Genomic DNA, 19,377 nt, shown 5'->3' on the forward strand with positions numbered 1-19,377 from the left:
ACGTGTGCATGTGCACACGTGTGCAGGGATGTGCGATTGTTTTATGGAGGTTGCTGTGATCCATGCAGGACTTTGCTGGCTGGCCCTACCCTGTCTTTTAAACCCCTCCCCACCTACTTACAGAGCTTGGCTGGGGATGACCCCAGTGTCTTTGGGAGGGGTGGCTCTAAGGTGTAGTATTTGTGACATGGGGCTGCCAGATGGGTTTTGTGGTCCATTGGCTTTGCCGTCCCCCATCACATACCTCGTGGAGCTTTTGAAATAGGCTCATACTTGGTTCAGCTCTCAGGGAGGCCAGACAGGTGATACCAAGAAATGAGAATAAATGGACTTCCGCATGTAGGAGGAGTGAGTACAGCATCAGGACATGAGCCGGGATAGGATCTGGCAGATGGCAGAGGTGGAGTGGCAGCATGCCTCTTTCCCCTTCCACCTGGAGTAGCTGGCCTGTTCCCAGTCTGTACCCTGGGCCCCATGTAGGGGTTCTTTTAAAAACGGATCTGCAGTCAGTCAACTTGATCTCATAGACATATACAGAACACTCCACCCAAAAGCAGCCAAGTATACTTTTCCAATGCACACAGAATATTCTTCAGAATAGACCACATATTAGGCCATAAAGCAAGCCTTAACAGAATCCAAAGCATCAAAATACTACAAAGCATCTTTTCTGACCATTAAGCCATGAAAGTAGAAATCGATAACGGAAAAAAGCAAGTAAAAAAAAAAATCAAACACGTGGAAACTGAACAACACCTTGCACAAACATGACCGCGTTATAGGGGAAATTAAGGACAGAATAAAGAAATTCGCAGAATCAAATGAGAGTGAAAACACATCCTACCAGAACCTTTGGGACACAGCAAAAGCAGTGCTCAGAGGTTAACTTACAGCAATAAATGCACTCATCCAAAAAGAAGAAAGGACCAAAATGAAAACATTAACCCTACAACTCGAACAAAGAGAAAAAGAGCAGCAATAGAAGCCCTTAGGCACAAGAAGAAAGCAAATAATAAAAATTAGAGCAGAATTAAATGAAACAGAAAAACAGTTGAAAGAGTTAACAAGACCAAAAGCTGGTTCTTTGAAAAGATTAACAAAATTGATAAACCATTGGCCAAACCAACAAAAGAGAAACAGGAGAGGAAGCAAATAACCCAAGTAAGAAGTGAGATGGGTGATATCACAACAGACCCAGCTGAAATGAAAAGAATCATAACAGAATACTATGAAAAACTATACTCTAACAAATTTGGAAACCTAGAGGAAATGGAAAAATTTCTAGAAGCACACTGCCTACCTGTCATGGATTGAATTATGTCCCCCCAAAAATGTGTATATCAATTTGGCTGGGCCATGATTCCCAGTATTGTGTGGTTGTCCTCCATTTTGTGATTGTAATTTGTAGACGTTATCAGTTAATACAAAGTCATACTGGAGTAGGTTGGGTCCTAAACCCAAAGACTAGTATCCTTATAAGGGGCCCTGGTTGTACAATGGTTAAGTGCTCAGCTGCTAACCAAAAAGTTGGTGGTTTGAACCCACCCAGCGGCTGCACGGGAGAAAACCTGAAGATCTGCTCTTGTAAAGGTCACAGACAAGAAAACCCTGTGGGGCAGTTCTCCTCTGTCACATGGGATTGCTCTGAGCCGAAAAAGACTTGACAGCACCCAACAACAGTGTCCTTATAAAAAAAGAGAAGACACACAGGGAAGAACCTCATGTGACAATGGAGGAAAGATCAGAGGGATGAATCTACAAGCCAAGGATTGTTGGCAACCACCAGAAGCTGGAAGAGACAAGAAAGGATTTTCCCCTAGAGTCTTCAGAGGGAGTGTGGCCCTGTTGACACCTTGATTTTGAACTTCTGGCCTCCAGAACTGTGAGGCACTAAATTGCTATTGTTTTAAGTTTGCGGTTACAGCAGTCACAGGATACCAGTACAGCTCCCCATGCCTTGCCCCCCTTGCAGGTGTATCAACCTCTTGCCCCTGGCCTTTATGTGCAGATGAGCCAGGCTTGGCATGCAGGTTCCCTGTCTGGGTAATCATGGTGTAATTAGCCCACAATTCTGAGATGTGTGTTTTTTATAACTAGTAGCACATCTGGGATCAGATGCTTCTTATCAATGGACAGTTGTCCTCAGTTCATTGGTGAGAGGTTTTATTTTTCTTTGTGGCATATAAAATAAAGATATATCATCGATTCAATGATATATGGTATATCTCACTATCCCTTTATGAACTGGCCCCAGCGTTCAGCTCTGTTGAGTTGGTTATATTCATGAGCTTATGACTCAGAACCAGAGCCCCGAACATTAGTGATGCATGCTGCCAGGTGCCTGGCCCAGTCGGGAGCTGCAGACACAGGACAGCAGAGGCCCACTGAGACCACACGCTCATCCTCATGCAGATGGCTGGGGCTCCTACTAGACATTGCGAGTGGGAGAGCACAGACTCTGGAGATGTCATGTTTGGAGACAGGACATCTGCTTGTTGGGCCAACAGACTTTCAGCGGTTCCTTGCCCAGCTCCCTCTCCTCATGACTAATCAGAATCTTGGTAAGTGCAGGGAAATATGAGAAAAACCCGTCTTACCCAGTTGGCATGTTCATCATATTGACTGCAAGGGAAGAGAGCATGCCAGGTGCTGCACGTTTGCCGTGTCCGGGGGGTAAAGGAACACTTTCTTTTATAAGGCTCAGCACAAAGCTGGTTCCTATGAGACAGAGGTTAAAGATGTCCCCAATGTCCAACTTCTGCAAGCCCCTGTCCCACTCCATCACCTCTAACATCAGCTACTCCCTCTCCCCTCAGTATTCTCGCTCTTGTCTTTGGGTTGGGTAATTTGCTGCACAGTCTCACAAACCATACTTACAGTTAAGTGGCTTATTCGGGATGTAACAGTGCAACCCGGGATCAGGATCAACTTGGAAGTAACGGGAGCAACTCAGGATACAGTTCTTTGATCAGAACAGCTTCTGCTCTCCCTTTGCTACCTCGGCTCTGCGTGGGGTCTTCTCAGACAAGTGTTAACAGCTCTTAGTTCCGTGGGTAGACAAGCCCCACCGCACTCGTCTGGCGCTGGTCCCCTGGTTCCTGCTGTCTAGCCCACTATCACTCTTGCTGCACTGCTGTTTCTCGCTGTCTTCGTTGTTAACAGCGCCTCTCTCAGTGTCTCCCTCTAAAACCCCTGTCAGGGAAGCTGGTTATACAGCAAACTCCTTATCAATTTCAGGGCTGCCCTCCCACCAGGAAGACCACAAACTAACCAATCCCCCGCAAGGGTTCCATGCACCTTATTTGCATTAGCAGATTATTTGATTCCTGCACACAGCTTATTTGCATAGTCCCCCCGCAATCATTTTGTGGAAGTTACAAGACTATGCATGGCTGTTGTGTGTGCCATCGAGTCGATTCCGGCTCATAGCGACCCATTATGACAGAGTACAACTGCCCGATTGGGTTTTCTAGGCTGTAATCTTTACAGGAGCAGATAGCCAGGTCTTTTCTCTCGTGAAACCACTAACTTTTCCATTAGCAGCCAAGCACTTAACCATTATGCCACCTGGGCTCCCTATGCATGGCTAGACGGGCTATATTAAGTGATTCACAGCACTGCAGGGGACACATCCCCTGATTGCATGCAGTCTGCTTCATGGTGACAGGAAGCTCTGGGCGGAGGCCCAGCTGGCAAGGCTTGGCAGGATTCCAGGTGCCAGAGATCATGTAGTACGCTGGACCCTGGGCTGCCTCCTGACAGGCTGGCCCTGGGGCTCAGAGCTGCCCTGCATGGTGGTGCACGGTATGTTATGGGTTGATTTGTGCCCTCAAAAAGATATGTTGAAGTCCCAACCTGCCCCCCGTATGTGTGGATGTGACCCTACTTAGAAATAGTGTCTTCGTAGATGATCAGTTAGGCTAACAAGAGGTCATTCGGAGTAGGACTAGAAGTCATACTGGAGTCTCTTTAGGACTGGTGTCCTATAAGATAACAGATACAGAGAGACACAGAGTTGCAGAGGGAAGACAGCCATGTGACCACAGAGGCAGAGATTGGAATGATGCAAACACAAACCAAGAAATGCCTGGCGCCACCAGAAGCTGGGAGAGTCAAGAACCCTCCCCCAGAATGAAGAACACCAAGGACACAAAGTAATTACGAGCCGAAGGGACAGAAAGGGCCGCATAAAGCAGAGGCTACATTAGCCTGAGACCAGAAGAACTAGATGGTGCCCAGCTACAACTGAGGACTGTCCTGACCGTGAATGTAACAGAGAACCTCTGAGGGAGCAGGAGAGCAGTGGGATGCAGACCCCAAATTCTCATAAAAAGACCAGACTTAATGGTCTGACTGAGACTAGAATGACCTCGGGGGTCATGGCCCCCAGACCTTCTGTTGGCCCAGAACAGGAACCATTCCCAAAGCCAACTCTTCAGACAGGGATTGGACTGGACTATGGGATAGACAATGATACTGGTGAAGAATGAGCTTCTTGGATCAGGTAGACACCTGAAACTATGTTGGCATTTCCTGTCTGAAGGGGAGATGAGAGCGTAGAGGGGGTTAGAAGCTGGCCGAATGGACATGAAAAGAAAGAGTGGAGGGAAGGAGTGTGCTGTCTCATTAGGGGAAGAGCAATTAGGAGTATATAGCAAAGTGTTCATAAATTTTTTATGAGAGTCCAATTTTAACTTAAAGCACAATTAAAAAAAAATCCTTCCCTAGAGCCTTCAGAGGGAGTGTGGCCCTGCCAACACCCTGATTTCAGACTTCTGGTCTCCAGAACTGTGAGAAGATAAATCTCTGTTATTGTTGTTGGAGCCCTGGTGGTGCAGTGTTTAAGAGCTCGGCTGCTAACTAAAAGGTCAGTAGTTTGAATCCACCAGCCACCCCTTGGAAACCCTATGGGGTAGTTCTGCTCCGTCCTGTGAGCTGCCCAGTTTGTGGTGCTTTGTTACAGCAGCCCTGGGGCACTCATCCAGGGAGGTGGGGTCAGAGGGCTGCTGGATCTGGCTGTACCGCTGGGAGTGGTCTGGACAGTTAGCTGCCCGCTGTCCTTGCCCAGGCAAGGGAATACAAATTGGTCAGAACTGTAGCCCATGGCCCCATTAGCAAATAATCCCACCTGCCCTCTTTCACTTGGGAGCACTTTTGGGTTTAAAATAGAAAAGCGTCATGAATGGATGTGCCGAGCTGCAGCCTCCACACCGCCTGCCCTGGTGGGCCTTACATCCTGGGAGGCACCATTCAACCCAGGACTTCAGTGCCAGCTTCCTTTCCTGGTGTCATCATTTTGACCTGTGTGTCTTCACTGTCTGTCTCCCTGCCGAGCGCAGGCTTCCTGTAGACAGGTTTTGTCTGTTCTGTTCCCTACCTCACGCTCCATGGCTACAATCAGTCAGGTATTTGTTGGGGGTCATGTTTGCTGCTGGGCCAGGTTCTGGGGATACAGCAGTGGATAGATGGTCAAGGGAAAGCCTTGTCTCCACGTGAGGTGCAACCCTGACCTGGTGACCTGGAATCACCAGGACAGGCTGGCGCAGGTCCTGGATGACTCCGGGAGGGCAGCCAACCAGGTCGGGATGCAGGCGGGTGTCTCATTCGGACTCACCACTTGGTGAGCTCTGGCTGACTGACCAGGGAAGAGTGTCCAGGCAGAGGACCTGGAATGACTGAGGCCCAGGGTTCTCATGCGACTGGAAGAAGGGCAGGCAGTTATGCTGCTAGAGAAGGAGTGCAGGCAGGGCCTCGGGGTGGGCAGGACTCAGGCCACACCATACCAGGTCAGGAGCACCACTCTGGCAACATCTGCACACTTCAGCAGCCCCCATGTCTGCTCTTCCAAGGACTTTGAGCCGGCTGGGTGAGTGGTGGGCTATTGGGGTGGCAGGACAAGGTAGTGACCAGTTGCTGAATGGCTTTGTTCTTTGCGACCCTCAGCAGCCTGGTAAATCCACAGAGCAACCCTGGGCCTGCAGTTTTGAGTCTCAGTGGTACCCACTCCATGACACCCTGACCATCATCAGCCCAGGTGCTGCCAGGAGCTTCTCTTGGGGGCTCTGCAGTGGAGCCCAGTGCCTGGCAGAACCTTACCAGCTGATACACAGCCCCTAGGTGGTACCTAAGTGCCCAAGGGGTATAAGATCCCAGCAGTTAAGTACCACGAGTACAGCAGCTGGAACAGCCATGTGCTGGGAGCAGGGCTAGGGGCCAGGGGGAGGGTAGGGGAGGTGTCAGGGCTGGGACAGCTAAGACAAGGACACACACAGAAGGTGGAGGTGGCAGTGGGGATGTAAGGAAAGCGGGGAGGCAGGGGGGCCACGGGCATCACAGAGCTGTCTCCAGTAGAAGTCAAGTGGGAGATCAGAGGAGGAGGGGTGAGGAACGAGCTGAACTGTGGGGCTGTCCTGTCCTGGGTGGTAAGAGGCACACCACACTGCTCCAAGGGTGATCAGCGTGACAACAGTCTATGACACTCTGTAGTTCCTTCTTTCCTACTTCTAATGATCTATGGAAGCAGCTAAAGTTCTTGCAAAACAAGCCACAGAGAGGTTTCTTTCAGGTGGGTGACACCCCTGACCCTACTGCCCTCTACTGATCCATGGAATGAGGGTGGTCTGGGTGGGGTGGAGGAACTGTCCTGGAATATTCCATCTGGAATATTCCTCCAACTCCTGCTCATCCTGGGTTTACTTGTTTCCCCCAATGAGGGCAGCTTGGCTGGGCTGCTGCCACTGAGTTAATGGAGTTAATGACGCTGTGAGTGGAGGGAGCAGTGATGCTGCTGCAGAGGCGGGCGCTGGTGCTGGGAGACGCACCACCCCTGAGGCACCTGGGGCTGCCCACAGGGATGGGCACTCTCGGCCTGGAAAGGTAGACTGAGGTTTGAGGCAAAAGAACAGAGCCGGTGTGGGTAGCGTGTGGCTACCATGGTGGCTGGGAGGAAGAGCCAGATGGGAGAGCTTTATTGCATTCTCGGTTCCTGTACTTTCTGCTCTTTATTGCAGGACGGCTAATGAGCATTTGAATGTGCTCTCCCCAGGTGCACACATGCACTAATTATTCCAGATGTTTCCCCCAGCACATTGTGCAGGGGAGGAAGTTGGAGCTATTTCCAAGCCCTTTCGCTGGCCTGGTCTCTGCCTGGGACTGCTTTGGCCACCGTGAGTGAGGTGGCCTGAATAGCTTCCTTGGCAGGAGGCAGAGGCTTCCTGTATATAGTCCCACGTCTGGGTTTCCTGTGTATGGCGCACATGCCTACACATCCTGTATACAGCCTACACTTTCAACACAGAGCATATGGGTCTATACTTCTGTATACAGCACGCACGCCTGCACTTGCTATATACAGCCCACGCGCCTACACTCTCTGTATACAGCATGGGTGCCTACACTTCCTACATATGGTGCACATGACTACACATCTCTTCATTCAGCAGGCTGCGGGAGCCCCTGCCACGTGCCCGGCCTTAAAGCACAGCATGTCTGATATCATAGGCCTGGCCAGAAGGACCTCCGGTTTTGGCTGGCCCTGAATCTCAGTGGCTCCTCTTGGAGCTGAGTCTCCCTGTCTCCTCAGCATTAGTTATGCTTACGTAGTCATCTGTTCAGTCGGTCCATGTTTCCTCAGTAACTAGAGTGGAGCTGTGGCTTTACTGTAATAGGTGAGCAGGGATTTGCTTTGCTCATCAGACCTCTTGGCAAAAAAGCGTAGTCTCTTCTATAGCAACGGTAGGTTTGCCATAGAATAGGTGCCTATCTGATGTGTATCAGTCATTTTGCTTATTTTTGGAAACTCTGCTTTACGTGATTGTCAAAGTAGCAAGGGAGCCAGTTACAAAATACTGCCAGAAACTAGCCTTGTTGGAGTCTGTCTTCTCTTTGGGTGACCATCTCCAGGACAGCATCATTTTAATGTGTTGTCTTCCAAAGTGTTTCCTGCAAGGAAGCAGAGCCCCAGTCACACTGCTTTCCAGATTGAGAGGGAACGGCCTTGGGGTGGGATGCCACAGAATAGAGCTGCATCCTCCTCACTAAGCTAATGGTTTTCCCCAGGAGCCTTTTGAACTATGGCAGTGTCTGGGTGTTTGGGAGTGTCCGCACTGGGCCACCACTCATGCCTTCGTGGGCGTCCTTGGTTGCACTTGAGATAGTTGTAAGAATGATTTTTTGCTCCTAGGATGCCTGAAGGAACTTCTTCTGTCTCTTCCAGATTTCGTGTGAGCGATATGGGTGCATTCCATGTTCTCCTGAGGCCTCTTAAGGAAGCTGGGTGCTACCATGGTCATTGATGGAGTCTAATCTCTTAGATTTAAAAAATGGATTTCTTACGTTGGATTAGGGATGGCCCTGTGGGTCAGTAGGGTCCATGGAGGCATCCTGCACTGTTCCCACCTAAAAGCTATTCATGTGAAGGGTATCAGGGAGCAGAAACTTGAGTCCAACCCCCCACAGTGCAGGAGGCGAACACTGGGAAGAACCCAGCTGCTTACCACATTTGTGTGTCCAGGATACTGCAGTGACCCCTGGGCCACGGATCAATTTATCAATGGCTCCGATAGAAATGGGGGAAAACGGGCTATATTAGGCAGGGTCCAGTTCAGAAGGAGAAACCAGAGCAGTTATTTTAACAAAGAATTTAGTATGGACAGTTGTGAAACCAGGTATTGGGAAGACTGGAAAGGCTAAAAGAAAACATGGAGATATCACGGAGGAGGCATCCGCTGGCACCCTAGCACCAGCTTTAAGCAGTTGACATCACTAGGGTTGTAGGATCAAAGAGAAGAGGCTGGGGGCATCAGAATTTAAAAACCGAGAGAAGAGGACACTGGCTGACTTATGCTGGGGTCTGTAGGAGGTGTGTAATGAAACATTCTGCAAGTTATGGAGAAACTGCAAAGTGGATTCAGCTGCTGCTATGGGAAGGAACTGTCACTGCCAGGGTGAAAAAGAGTGTCACAGGGGTGAAGAGAGCACTGCCTGGCAAAGAAGAGCACCACCAGGGTAAAGAAGAGCATTGCCTGTGAAGAAGAGCACCGCTGGGGTGAGGAAGAGCTCTACCTGTGAAGAAGAGCACCACCAGGGTAAAGAAGAATGCTGCCTGGTGAAGAAGAGCATTTCCTGCGAAGAATAGCACCACTGGGGTGAAGAAGAACTCTGCCTCTGAAGAAGAGCACTGCTTGTGAAGAGGAGCACCACCGGGTTGAAGAAGAATGTTGGTTGAAGAAGAGCACCACTGTAGTGAAGAAGACGGCTGCTGCAGTGAGGAAGAGCACTGCTGGAATGAAGCCGACTGGAAGGGGCAGGTGTCCCTTCTCTCTTCCCAAGCCTTCGAGTTTCACTCTCTCTCTCTCTGTATTGGCAGTGCCCAGGAGAGAGCCACTGCCAAGCAGGGATGCGGTGTCCAGTATCACAGAGCTCAGTATAGCAGGGTGGCTTTGAGCTGAAGAACAAGAGCTTAACAACCAGCTCAGGAGGCTCCTTTCTCTGGGATCCAGAGGCTCTCATCTGGGAGCTCAGCCCCTTGGCATTGTCATTTCTTCCAAGTCTGGATCAGCCTTGCACATGCAGTTTTGATAGGTGGACTCTGGAGCTGTTTATGTGATGCCTATTAATAAGCTAATTTGGTTTGTGGTGTTTGAAATAGAGGTGCCAGCCTGGGACCTTAGGTCTCTTCCATCATTTAAAAGCAGAAAATAGTGACTTCATTCTTGGTTAAATTTGCCAGTTCCAAAGGATTAATTTATCTATACACGCAGAAGCAGTGGAGCAGAATATTTGGGGAGGATTTTCAAGATTTGTGTCCTGTGGCTTCAGATCTGTTCCTTCAGAGTTGATCAGAATTTTAATTCTGTGTATAGGAAGCCATGAAGTCAGGCAAGTAAATTTTCAAAATGCCAATTTTAACATTTGTTCCAGTGCTTTAAGGAGCAATAAACTGGCTTAACATTTTTTAGAAAGGCCTTGGTGAATACGAATCATAAGTGTGCAGTTCCGCGAATTATCACAAAGGGAACACACCTCTGTAACCATCAGCTACATGAAGAAGGAGACCATGACCACTCAAAACTCCCTCCCCTCATCACTGGGCTTTCTCCTTCCCAGAGGCAATCATTCTCCTGGTTGCTGATGTCAGAGAGAAAACCTGCCTTATTTTGAACATTAAGGTGAGACTTGAAGGATGGTTGGTTATTGTCTAGGTGAAGAGGGAAAAGGGGATAGGAAATTGCTGGTGCCTAGAAGGCATTTTTTTTTTTTTTTTTAGAAGGCAAGGATGGCCAGAGCAAAATGGCGGAGGGGTGAGTGTCACTGGCCACCGGGGAAGGTGGCAGCCAGGCCAACCACTCCCTTTGGCTTCAGTCTGTTCTCTCTTTCTGTCACCTACATTCTTTCTTTCTGTGTCTCTCTCACACTTTCGTTCTCTCATATGCTTTCTCTCTCTCTGTGTCTCTGTCTTGCACACACTTTTTCTCTTTCTTTGTATCTCTGTCACACACACATCCACTCACTCTGTCTCTCTCTCTCTCTCACACACACCCTCTGTCTCTCACACACAAACTCTCGCTCCCTTTCCGACGGGCTCTGCAGGTGAGGCGGCCCTCATCTTCTCGGGGTCGCCTCTGTAGACACTAAAGACTTAACAGCTGTGCGCTGTGAAGACCTATTTCTGCTACTCCAGAGTTTGTGAAATCTCTCACCTGCTGTGTCTCCTCCCTTTCTTTGTTCTTGTGGGTTGGGTTTAGGAAATTCCTCAGCTATCGTTTTTTGAAATCTAAAAGGTCCTTCTGCCATGTTTAACCAGAAGTCCTCGCAGTTGACTTGAAAGGGCTATAACACTCTTTCTCTTCATCACTGTGGTCAGACATATCGTCTTGGTCATCTCTTCTCTGAGCTCGGCAGTTGAGCTGGCCTCTTCCTGAGTCCTAGCCCATCTCTTACCCTGCCCAGGCGGCCTTCAGCAGCAGCTCTCCTCACAATTTTGACTCCCCCTGCTCACGAGATCATTTGGTCAGGGTCTTATGTGGCAGCCCTAGGATGGCCAATCTGGCCTCCTCGAGGTATCAGCTGGGGACATGAACTTTACGATGTCTGCGCAGACCTGGCTCAGAGTGGATGAGGGGACAGAAGGAGACTCAATATCCTCTGGGACTAGTAGGCTCAAGGAAGGGCTGGGGCCGGGTAGGCGCTGATGGGCTGAGTGGGTTCACAAACTCTGGAGTAGCAGAAATAAGTCTTCACAGCACACAGTGGTTAAGTCTTCAGTGTCCACAGAGAAGATGAGGAAGACATGGGGAATGTCTGCCCTGCGTGCATCGATCTGTGCCACGTGTCCTGAATGGGAAACTTCAGAAACAAGGTCCCTGCACTCATGGAGCCCTGACCACCTGCAGATGGCAGCAGCCACTGGCTGCTGTGTCAGGCAGCACAGATAGAGGGGCCTCTGGGATGCCTGGGAGGGGGTCACAGGGGCTGTGGGGGGCTGTGGGCTAGTTTGGGCAGATGGGCTTGGGCCAGAGGGGACAGTCAGGCAGTGGGGGGGGCGGGGTGCTGGGTGGGACTCGCCGTGGGTGCCCTCAGGATCTCCAGGCATGGGCCAGTGCTGATCACGCCCACCCTGGAAGATGGCAGGCATGGATTTGTGTGAACCTGGCCTGGCCCAGTTCTCATCTGAGCCCACATACCAGCTGAGGACAGACAGGGATGAGGACCCTCCCCGGTGGTGGGCTGTTGTGGGCGTTTGGGACAAGTCAGCTCTCAACAATGACTCCAATGGAAACATGTTTGTCATGACTTATTTCCATGTGGCTCCGAGGTCCAGACTGAGAGCGGACCTGGACTTGAGGGTCCCATGGACAGAGTGTAGTTGGAGTCTATATGTGAGCTCCCGACCTCCAGGCCAGGTTGTGCATGTGGGGTTGGGAGGGTACAAAAGGCCTGAGGGATGTCACCCCCATTACTGACGGACCACGGAACTAACTGCTTTGCTCTCAAGAGGGGTGCCCTTTCTGATGCTGTGGGAGGGGTTACCGGCAGCCCCCTGGGGTCTGGAAGACTTCACGCACTCGCTGTAACCTGGTCGCATGGATTCGTTTCAATTTGCTCCGCTTCTGCCCTGTGGTGGTGGGCAGCAGAGTGTCTAGATGGCTTTGTCCCTTACCCTGGACACAAGGCCCTGGACAAGGACTTTTGCTTAGTGGGAGTCCTCGAGCAGCCTGGAGGGATGAGGAGAGGATGTTGCCACCAGCAGGGAAGGCATCCCCATGCAAGGCCGCTGTCCTGGGTCTACCTGTGGTGGTCCTAGCTGGGGTGAGTCCTGCCAATCAGACTGGCTTATTGGACCTCTACCTGTTCAACGTGGAAAAACAGGAAAGTAAAGCAGGAGTCCCTGGCTGGTGCAAATGGTTAACACCCCCAAATGCTAATCAAAAGGTTGGAGATTTGAGTCCACCCAGAGACACTTCAGAAGAAATGCCTGGTGATCTGCTTCTGAAAAATCAGCCAGTGAAAAACCCTGTATCCTCTGACACATACGGGGTCACCATGAGTCAGGGTCCACTTGACAGCAACAGGTTTAAAAAAGATCAGCAAAAGATAAATCCCGCTATCCCATGTCACAGGGCGAACAGTTGTCAGCATTTGCTCATGTGGATAGCTAGGCATTTGGGACAATCTTTTTCCCTTTCATTGAAAAAGAACTCCTACGTTTAAAAAAAAAAGTTAGGTTTTTAACTCAGCAATATCTTTACATTTTCTCAGTAAACTGCTCTGTATGCTGTAAGTAAACTTGTTAAAAGCTGTGGTGTAGTTCTCGTGACAACGGGAACTCCTTCTTCCCCAGAAGGCCCTCTGTGGCTTGGCAGCCCAGTGTTGGAAGAGGCGCCGCCTCGCCCTCTCTGGAGAAGAACTCTAGGGTACGTGGGACTTGCGCAGTGGGGGTCAGGCGGCAGCTGGACTCTGTGTGCAGTCCTGGCTGAGTCCTTCGTGGCTGAATTGACCCCAGTGAGGGCCAGTGGCGGTAGCTTAACATGCCGAGGCCAATCCCTCACTCGTAGGTGGTTTGTGGCTGTGAGCCTGGCTGTGGTCGTCTGCAGGGGGACCTGAGGCATGGGTGTTGGGCCTTCTTTCTGCCCAGCTGGCTCACGTGCTGGAGCCCTGGGCTACTTCCTCACAGGGCTAGGGCCCAAAGCCAAGGTCCTACCAGCAAAGACAGTCCTATGTCTATTGTCAGTGTCCAGACAGAAGCTTCCCTGGCTTCCGTGAGCACTTTGGCTTGGTGGGTTTCAGAAATGTTCCCAGGGCCTCTCCTGTGTGGCCTAGCAGGCTACCCTAGGCTCTGCAACCCCGCCTTGCCTGCTGGTTGCTCCCCAGCAGCTTTTTTGAACAAAGAAGAGAGCAAGGCCCTTAATCAGGCATGGCAGCCCTGGAACTGCACTGTTGAGTCTGGCTCGGGAGAAGCTCCTGATACCAACCACATCGTGACCTTTGCCCCGCAACTGCCTGGAGGGTGCCTGGCCTCCCTCTGTGCCTCCCCAGTTGCAGCTCAAGCCAGCCCCAGGGCCTGTATGGATTAAGTACAGTACAGTCCACAGCTCTCTTACACCTGGTTCCGTTTCTGTCTGTCTTGCAGGTGCTGGGATTTGAAATCGACACCATTAACTCTGTGCAGTTTTCAAACCACACAGGTAATGCCTTGACCAGAGGAGTAATCCAGACCAGTAAGGGTGGGCATGAGGAGTAGACCGTCAGGGATTGGGATCCGACCTCATTGTTCTAGGGGCAGGAAATGGAGGCCTTGCAGGGGCCTCATTTTATGAGCATCTGCAGGCTGCTGTAACAAAGTACCACAAACCGGGGGGCTTCAAACAACAAGTATTCCCTCAAGGTTCTGGAGGTAGAAGTCCAAAACCAAGGTGTCAGCAGGGCCATGCGCCCTCTGAAGGCACTAAGGGAGGATCCTTCCTCGTCCGTTCTGGTGGTTGCTGGCAACTCTTGGCGTTGCTTGGCTTGTAGACACATCAGTCCAATCTCTGCCTCCATCTTCACGTGGCTTCCTTCCTCTGTCACCCTGTCTTTATGTCTCTCCCTTTCTCTTATAAAGACACCACTCTCATTGGATTAGAACCCAGTCTATTCCAGAATGACCTTTTGTTAATTGATGACATCTTCAAAGACCCTATTTCCCCAAACAAGGTCACATTCACAGGTAGGAAAGTTAGGACTCTAACCTCTCTTTTTTGGGGACACAATTCAGTCCACAACACTTATCTTCAAGTGCAGACTGCTTGCATTTGAATCCCTGCTCGTTATAGCTATGTAACCTGGAGCAGGTGATGTGACCTCTCGATGACTCAGTTTTCTGCTCTGTAAAATGAGGTTGGTGAACACAGCACCTCCTCTAGGGTGGTGAGAAGTAAGTAGATGCATCGAGTAAAGTGTTTGGACTGGCACCTGGCTCAGAGCAAACCCGTGGAGTGTTCACTGTTACCCTGTAGTCCACCATGTGAGGTGGGAGGACCTGTAGGTGGCTTCTGATGTTCTCCATTAGAAACAAGTGCCTAAAAAAGTTAAGCATAGAATTATCATATGACCCAGCAATTCCACTCCTAGGCATATACCCGAAAGTCTTGAAAGCAGGGACTCAAACAGATACTTGTACACCAGTGTTCACTGCAGCTCTATTCACAATAGCCAAAAGGTGGAAACAACCCAACAGATGAATAAACAAAATGTGGTACATCCATAAAATGGAATATTATTCAGTCATAAAGAGAAATGGCGTCTTGATACATACTGTGGCATAGATGAACCTTGAAAACATTGTAGTGAGTGAAATAAGCCAAACACAAAAGGCCAAATATTGTATGATCCCACTTACATGTAATGTCTAGAATGGACAAATCCATAGAGACAAAAGTGTATTCGTGGTTACTAGGGACTGGGGGTGGGGGGCGGGGAAGGAAATGAGGAGTTATTGCTTAAGGGGCACTGAGTTTCTGTTTAGGGTGATAGAAAATTTGTAAAGGGGTAATGGTGATCATAGCACAACATGGTGAGTGTAATTAATGTCACAAAATTATACATGTAAAAAACGTTTTTAAAAAATGAATGGAACAATTTATGGTGCGTACAGTGGAGTACTACGCAATGATAAAGAACGATGAATCCGAGAAACATCTCACAACATGGATGAATCTGGAGGACATTGTGCTTAGTGAAATAAGTCAATCACAAAAGGACAAATATTATATGAGACCACTATTATAAAAACTCAAGAAAAGGTTTACACACAGAAAAAAAATTCTTTGATGGTTACAAGGTGGGAAGGCAGAATCACTAACCAGGTAGTAGGCAAGTGTCAACTTCAGTGAAGGGAAAGACAGCACTCAGTATATGGGAAATCAGCACAGTTTGACCAAGGCAAAGTCATAAAGTTTCCTAGACACATCTAGACACCTTGAGGGACCAAATTGCTAGGGCTGAGGGCTGGGCACCATAGTCTCAGGGGACATCTAGGTCAATTGGCATAGTACATAAAAAATGTTCTGCATGCTACTTTGGTGAGTGATGCTTGGGGTCTTAAAAGCTTGCAAGCAGCCATCTAAGATTCATGTATTGGTTCCATCCTGTCTGGAGCAAAGGAGAATGAAGAAAACCAAAGGCACGAGGCAAATACTAGTCCAAAGGATTAATGGGCCACATGAACCGCAGCCTCCAGCAGCCTGAGCCCAGAAGAACCAGATGGTGCCCGGCTACTACCACCAACCACTCTGACAGGGATCACATTAGAGGGTCCCAGACAGAGTAGGGGGAAAATGTAGAACAAAATTCAAATTCACAAAAAAAGACCAGACTTAGTGGTCTGACAGAGACTGGAGGAACTCCAGAGACTATAGTCCCCAGACACTTCTGCTAACTCAGAAATGAAACCATTCCTGAAGCCCACTTTTTTTTTTTTAGTTTTTATTGTGCTTTAAGTGAAAGCTTACAAATCAAGTCAATCTCTCATAAAAAAACTTATATACACCTTGCTATATACTCCTAATTGCTCTCCCTATAATGAGACAGCATACTCCTTCACCCTCTCTTTTCATGTCCATTCAGCCAGCTTCTGACCCCCTCTGCCCTCTCATCTCCCCTCCACAGAGGAGCTGCCCACATAGTCTCATGTGTCTACTTGATCCAAGAAGCTCACTCTTCACCAGTATCATTTTCTATCCTATAGTCCAATTCCTGTCTGAAGAGTTAGCTTTGGGAATGGTTCCTGTCTTGGGCTAACAGAAGGTCTGGGAACCATGACCTCTGGGGTCCTTCTAGTGTCAGTCAGACCATTAAGTCTGGTCTCTTTATGAGAATTTGAGGTCTGTATCCCACTGCTCTCCTGCTCCTTTAGGGATTTTCTGTTGTCTTCCCTGTCAGGGCATTCTTCAGTTGTAGCTGGGCACCATCTAGTTCTTCTGGTCTCAGGCTGATGTAGCCTTTGATTTACATGGCCCTTTCTGTCTCTTGGGCCCATAAATACTTTGTGTCTTTGGTGTCCTTCATTCTTCTTCACTGCAGGCGGGTTGAGACCAATTGATGCGTCTTAGATGGCCGCTTGCTAGCGTTTAAGGACCCAGATGCCACTCTCCAAAGTGGGATGCAGAATGTTTTCTTAATAGATTTGATTATGCAGTTGACCTAGATGTCCCCTGAAACCATGGTCCGCAAACCCCCATCCCTGCTGAAGCCCACTTTTTAAACAAAGATTTAGACAAGCCTATAAAATAACACATGTGAGGAACGTGCTTCAATCAAATATATGAGACCAAATGGGCAAATCCTGCCCCAGAGCAAGACTAGAGGGCAAGAAGGGACAGGAAAAATGGACGAATGGACACAGTGAACCTGGGGTGGGAGGAGAGAGAATGCTGTCACGTTGCGGGGATTGCAACCAGTGTCACAAAATTTATATGTGTATAAATTTTTTAATGAGAAACTAACTTGAGCTGTAAACTTTCACCTAAAGCGCAATAAGTTTTTTTTAAAAAAAGGGAGTTGAGAATGACTCGTGTAACAATTCGTGTAGTGGGTGCCAAGAATTTCTCTCCTAGTACAGCAAAATGGATTTTTTTTTCCTCCAAGTGGAAAATAATTACAATGGCTTTTACTTCTGATTTTATTTCCCTGAACTTTCTTCTCAACCACAAAAATTGACTTCATTTCGTAACTTAAAGATTCATAATAAATGATCGACCTAAAAAAAAAATGGATGTTGCAAAAGTCATTCTCAAATGGCCTATCAGAAATGGTCATGGAGTTCTTGCTATCTAATAAAATCATGAAAAGCTTAAATGGGGCGGGGGGGGACTCAGTGCTGCAGAGAATCTGCGCACTTGGATTCTAAGTCTTTCTTGGGCAGAGAAACCTTGGAGTGGAATTACTGAGTCATAGGGTGTGGGTTAGTCCCTGTCCTCAGAAAACCCCCAGGTTGTCTGGGGCAACGTCCCTGGATGCCCTGGTGCCCCCTAGCCTGCTTCCCGCCCACATGTCAACCCCGTGCCCTCAAGCTGATAGGACACGGGCCCACTCTACCACTCTGTGGTGGCAGGAGAACAAAGCCGCTCAGTTCTCTGAAACAGCCCACGTTGCCTCTTCTGAATTTCTTGGAACCTAGACTCACCTTGAGAGCATGGCACGTTCAGGAAACAGCCTGGTCAAGCACCAGTGGGTCTACGGGAGGACACCGTGTCTGGACTCACCCACAGGGAGGGTGTTCTGCAGTACTTAGGGGTGTAGGTTTTCTGGGGTGGGGGGATTATAAGTTGAGAAGGAAGAATGACTTGCCTGATTCAGCAGGAAACGCTATACTTATTGAAAGCCCTTCCCTGCTTTGGCTTTGCTGTGAGTGTGGCGCACTGAGACGCAGAGGCATTCCCCAAAAGCTTGTTGATCCACTGAGCTTCCCTGAATCCTAGTGTTCTCATGGTCGTCTGGACTACCCTACTCCTTTTTTTTAAATACACATGAGCCAAACTGGTTTGGTCATTAAGTGATATAATCAGATTTATTTCTGAATGTTGTGTTGTGCTATAATCAGTATTAGTTAACATAAGCACACCTGGCTCAGACTTTGCTGCCCTTTGCCCTCGGATTCCAGGCCAACAGGGGCCCCCGGGGCTGCAGGTCAGTGTCCTTGGGTGAGTTGGAACTGGCTGTCCTCCAGGCTACCCTTGAACCTTTTTAGTTGTTGGTGGGCCAGCCATCTTGCGGGTCCAAGAGAGAAAGGGGTTTCCAGCCTTCCTCACTAACCATCCTAGTGGGTGTGAGATGGTATCACATTCTGGTTTTGATTTGCATCTTCTTCTTCTTTTTTTTTTTTTTTTAATGGCTAATGATATTGAGGACCTTGTCACATGTTGACCAGAAAACACGTTGAAGTCTGAAGCCAGAGTCTGGCTTCCTGGGTGAGCAGATGTTCTAGAACAGGGTTGGCACACTTTGCCCAGACAAGGCCAGGTAGGAAATATCGTAGGCTTTGCAACTTTTTGCAACCTTCAGACAATCTTAGCCCAAAAGCAACCTCAGACAGAATGTAGGGAAACATGTTACAATAAAATGTAAACTTTGCTTGTAGACATTGAGATTTAGATTCATATGATTCTTACGTCACAGAGTATCACTCTTATCATTTTTCTTTCCCTCCCAGCTATTTAAAAACGTAAAAACTATTCTTAGCTACCAGGCTGTACAAAAACAGGTGGTGGGCCAGATTTGATGCACAGGCTATAAATTTGCCAAACCATGTTTTAGATCAGTGTTCCTCCAATGTGTGTGTGTAAAGTGTTAAAATTCAGATTTCTGAGGGCCTAAACTCTGCACAAGGAGCCATGGTGGCACAGTGGTTTAGTGCTGGGCTGCTAACCAAAAAGTTGGCAGTTTGAACCCATCCGCAGCTCTGCGAGAGAAAAGACCAGGCAACCTGCAGTTGTAAAGATTACAGCCTAGGAAACCCTATGGGGGAAGTTCTCTGTCTTACAGGGTTGCTGTGAGTCAGAATCGACCTGACAGATTCTGCATTTTGGGAAAGCCCCAGTTGATGCTGATGTTACCGGTCTTGGGAACACACCACGGGGTAGGAAAGGTCTAGATTAATCGGGAAAGGTAGGTGGGGATTGGGGTAGGGAGGCTTTGGGAGCTGAGAGAGGCTGGGGGAACATTATAAGGGGACTGGGGTGGGTATCCTTGGTGCTCCTGAGACAGGACTCCCACTGTGTCAGGGTCACCAAGGCCACCTCCAGATTCAGGGATTCGCCAGGAAGACTCCCAGGACGCACCATAGAGCCATACAGCTCTGATTTATTACAGAAAAAGCACACAGATCAAAATCAGCAGAGG

The 19,377-nt window shown here is 48.8% G+C and overlaps 1 protein-coding gene across 2 annotated transcripts in view; it reads left to right on the top strand.

Moving 5' to 3' along the window:
- Positions 1-19,377, top strand: part of PDXK (pyridoxal kinase) — a 66,266-nt gene that overhangs the window by 6,146 nt on the left and 40,743 nt on the right. For both annotated transcript variants that reach the window (XM_049874976.1, XM_049874977.1), the window contains exon 2: positions 13,631-13,685. In XM_049874976.1, the coding sequence (XP_049730933.1) occupies positions 13,631-13,685 (55 nt within the window). The remainder of the gene's footprint in view (positions 1-13,630; positions 13,686-19,377) is intronic.

The sequence above is a fragment of the Elephas maximus genome, chromosome 2 (genome assembly GCF_024166365.1).
Source record: "Elephas maximus indicus isolate mEleMax1 chromosome 2, mEleMax1 primary haplotype, whole genome shotgun sequence".
NCBI classification, from domain to species: domain Eukaryota; kingdom Metazoa; phylum Chordata; class Mammalia; order Proboscidea; family Elephantidae; genus Elephas; species Elephas maximus.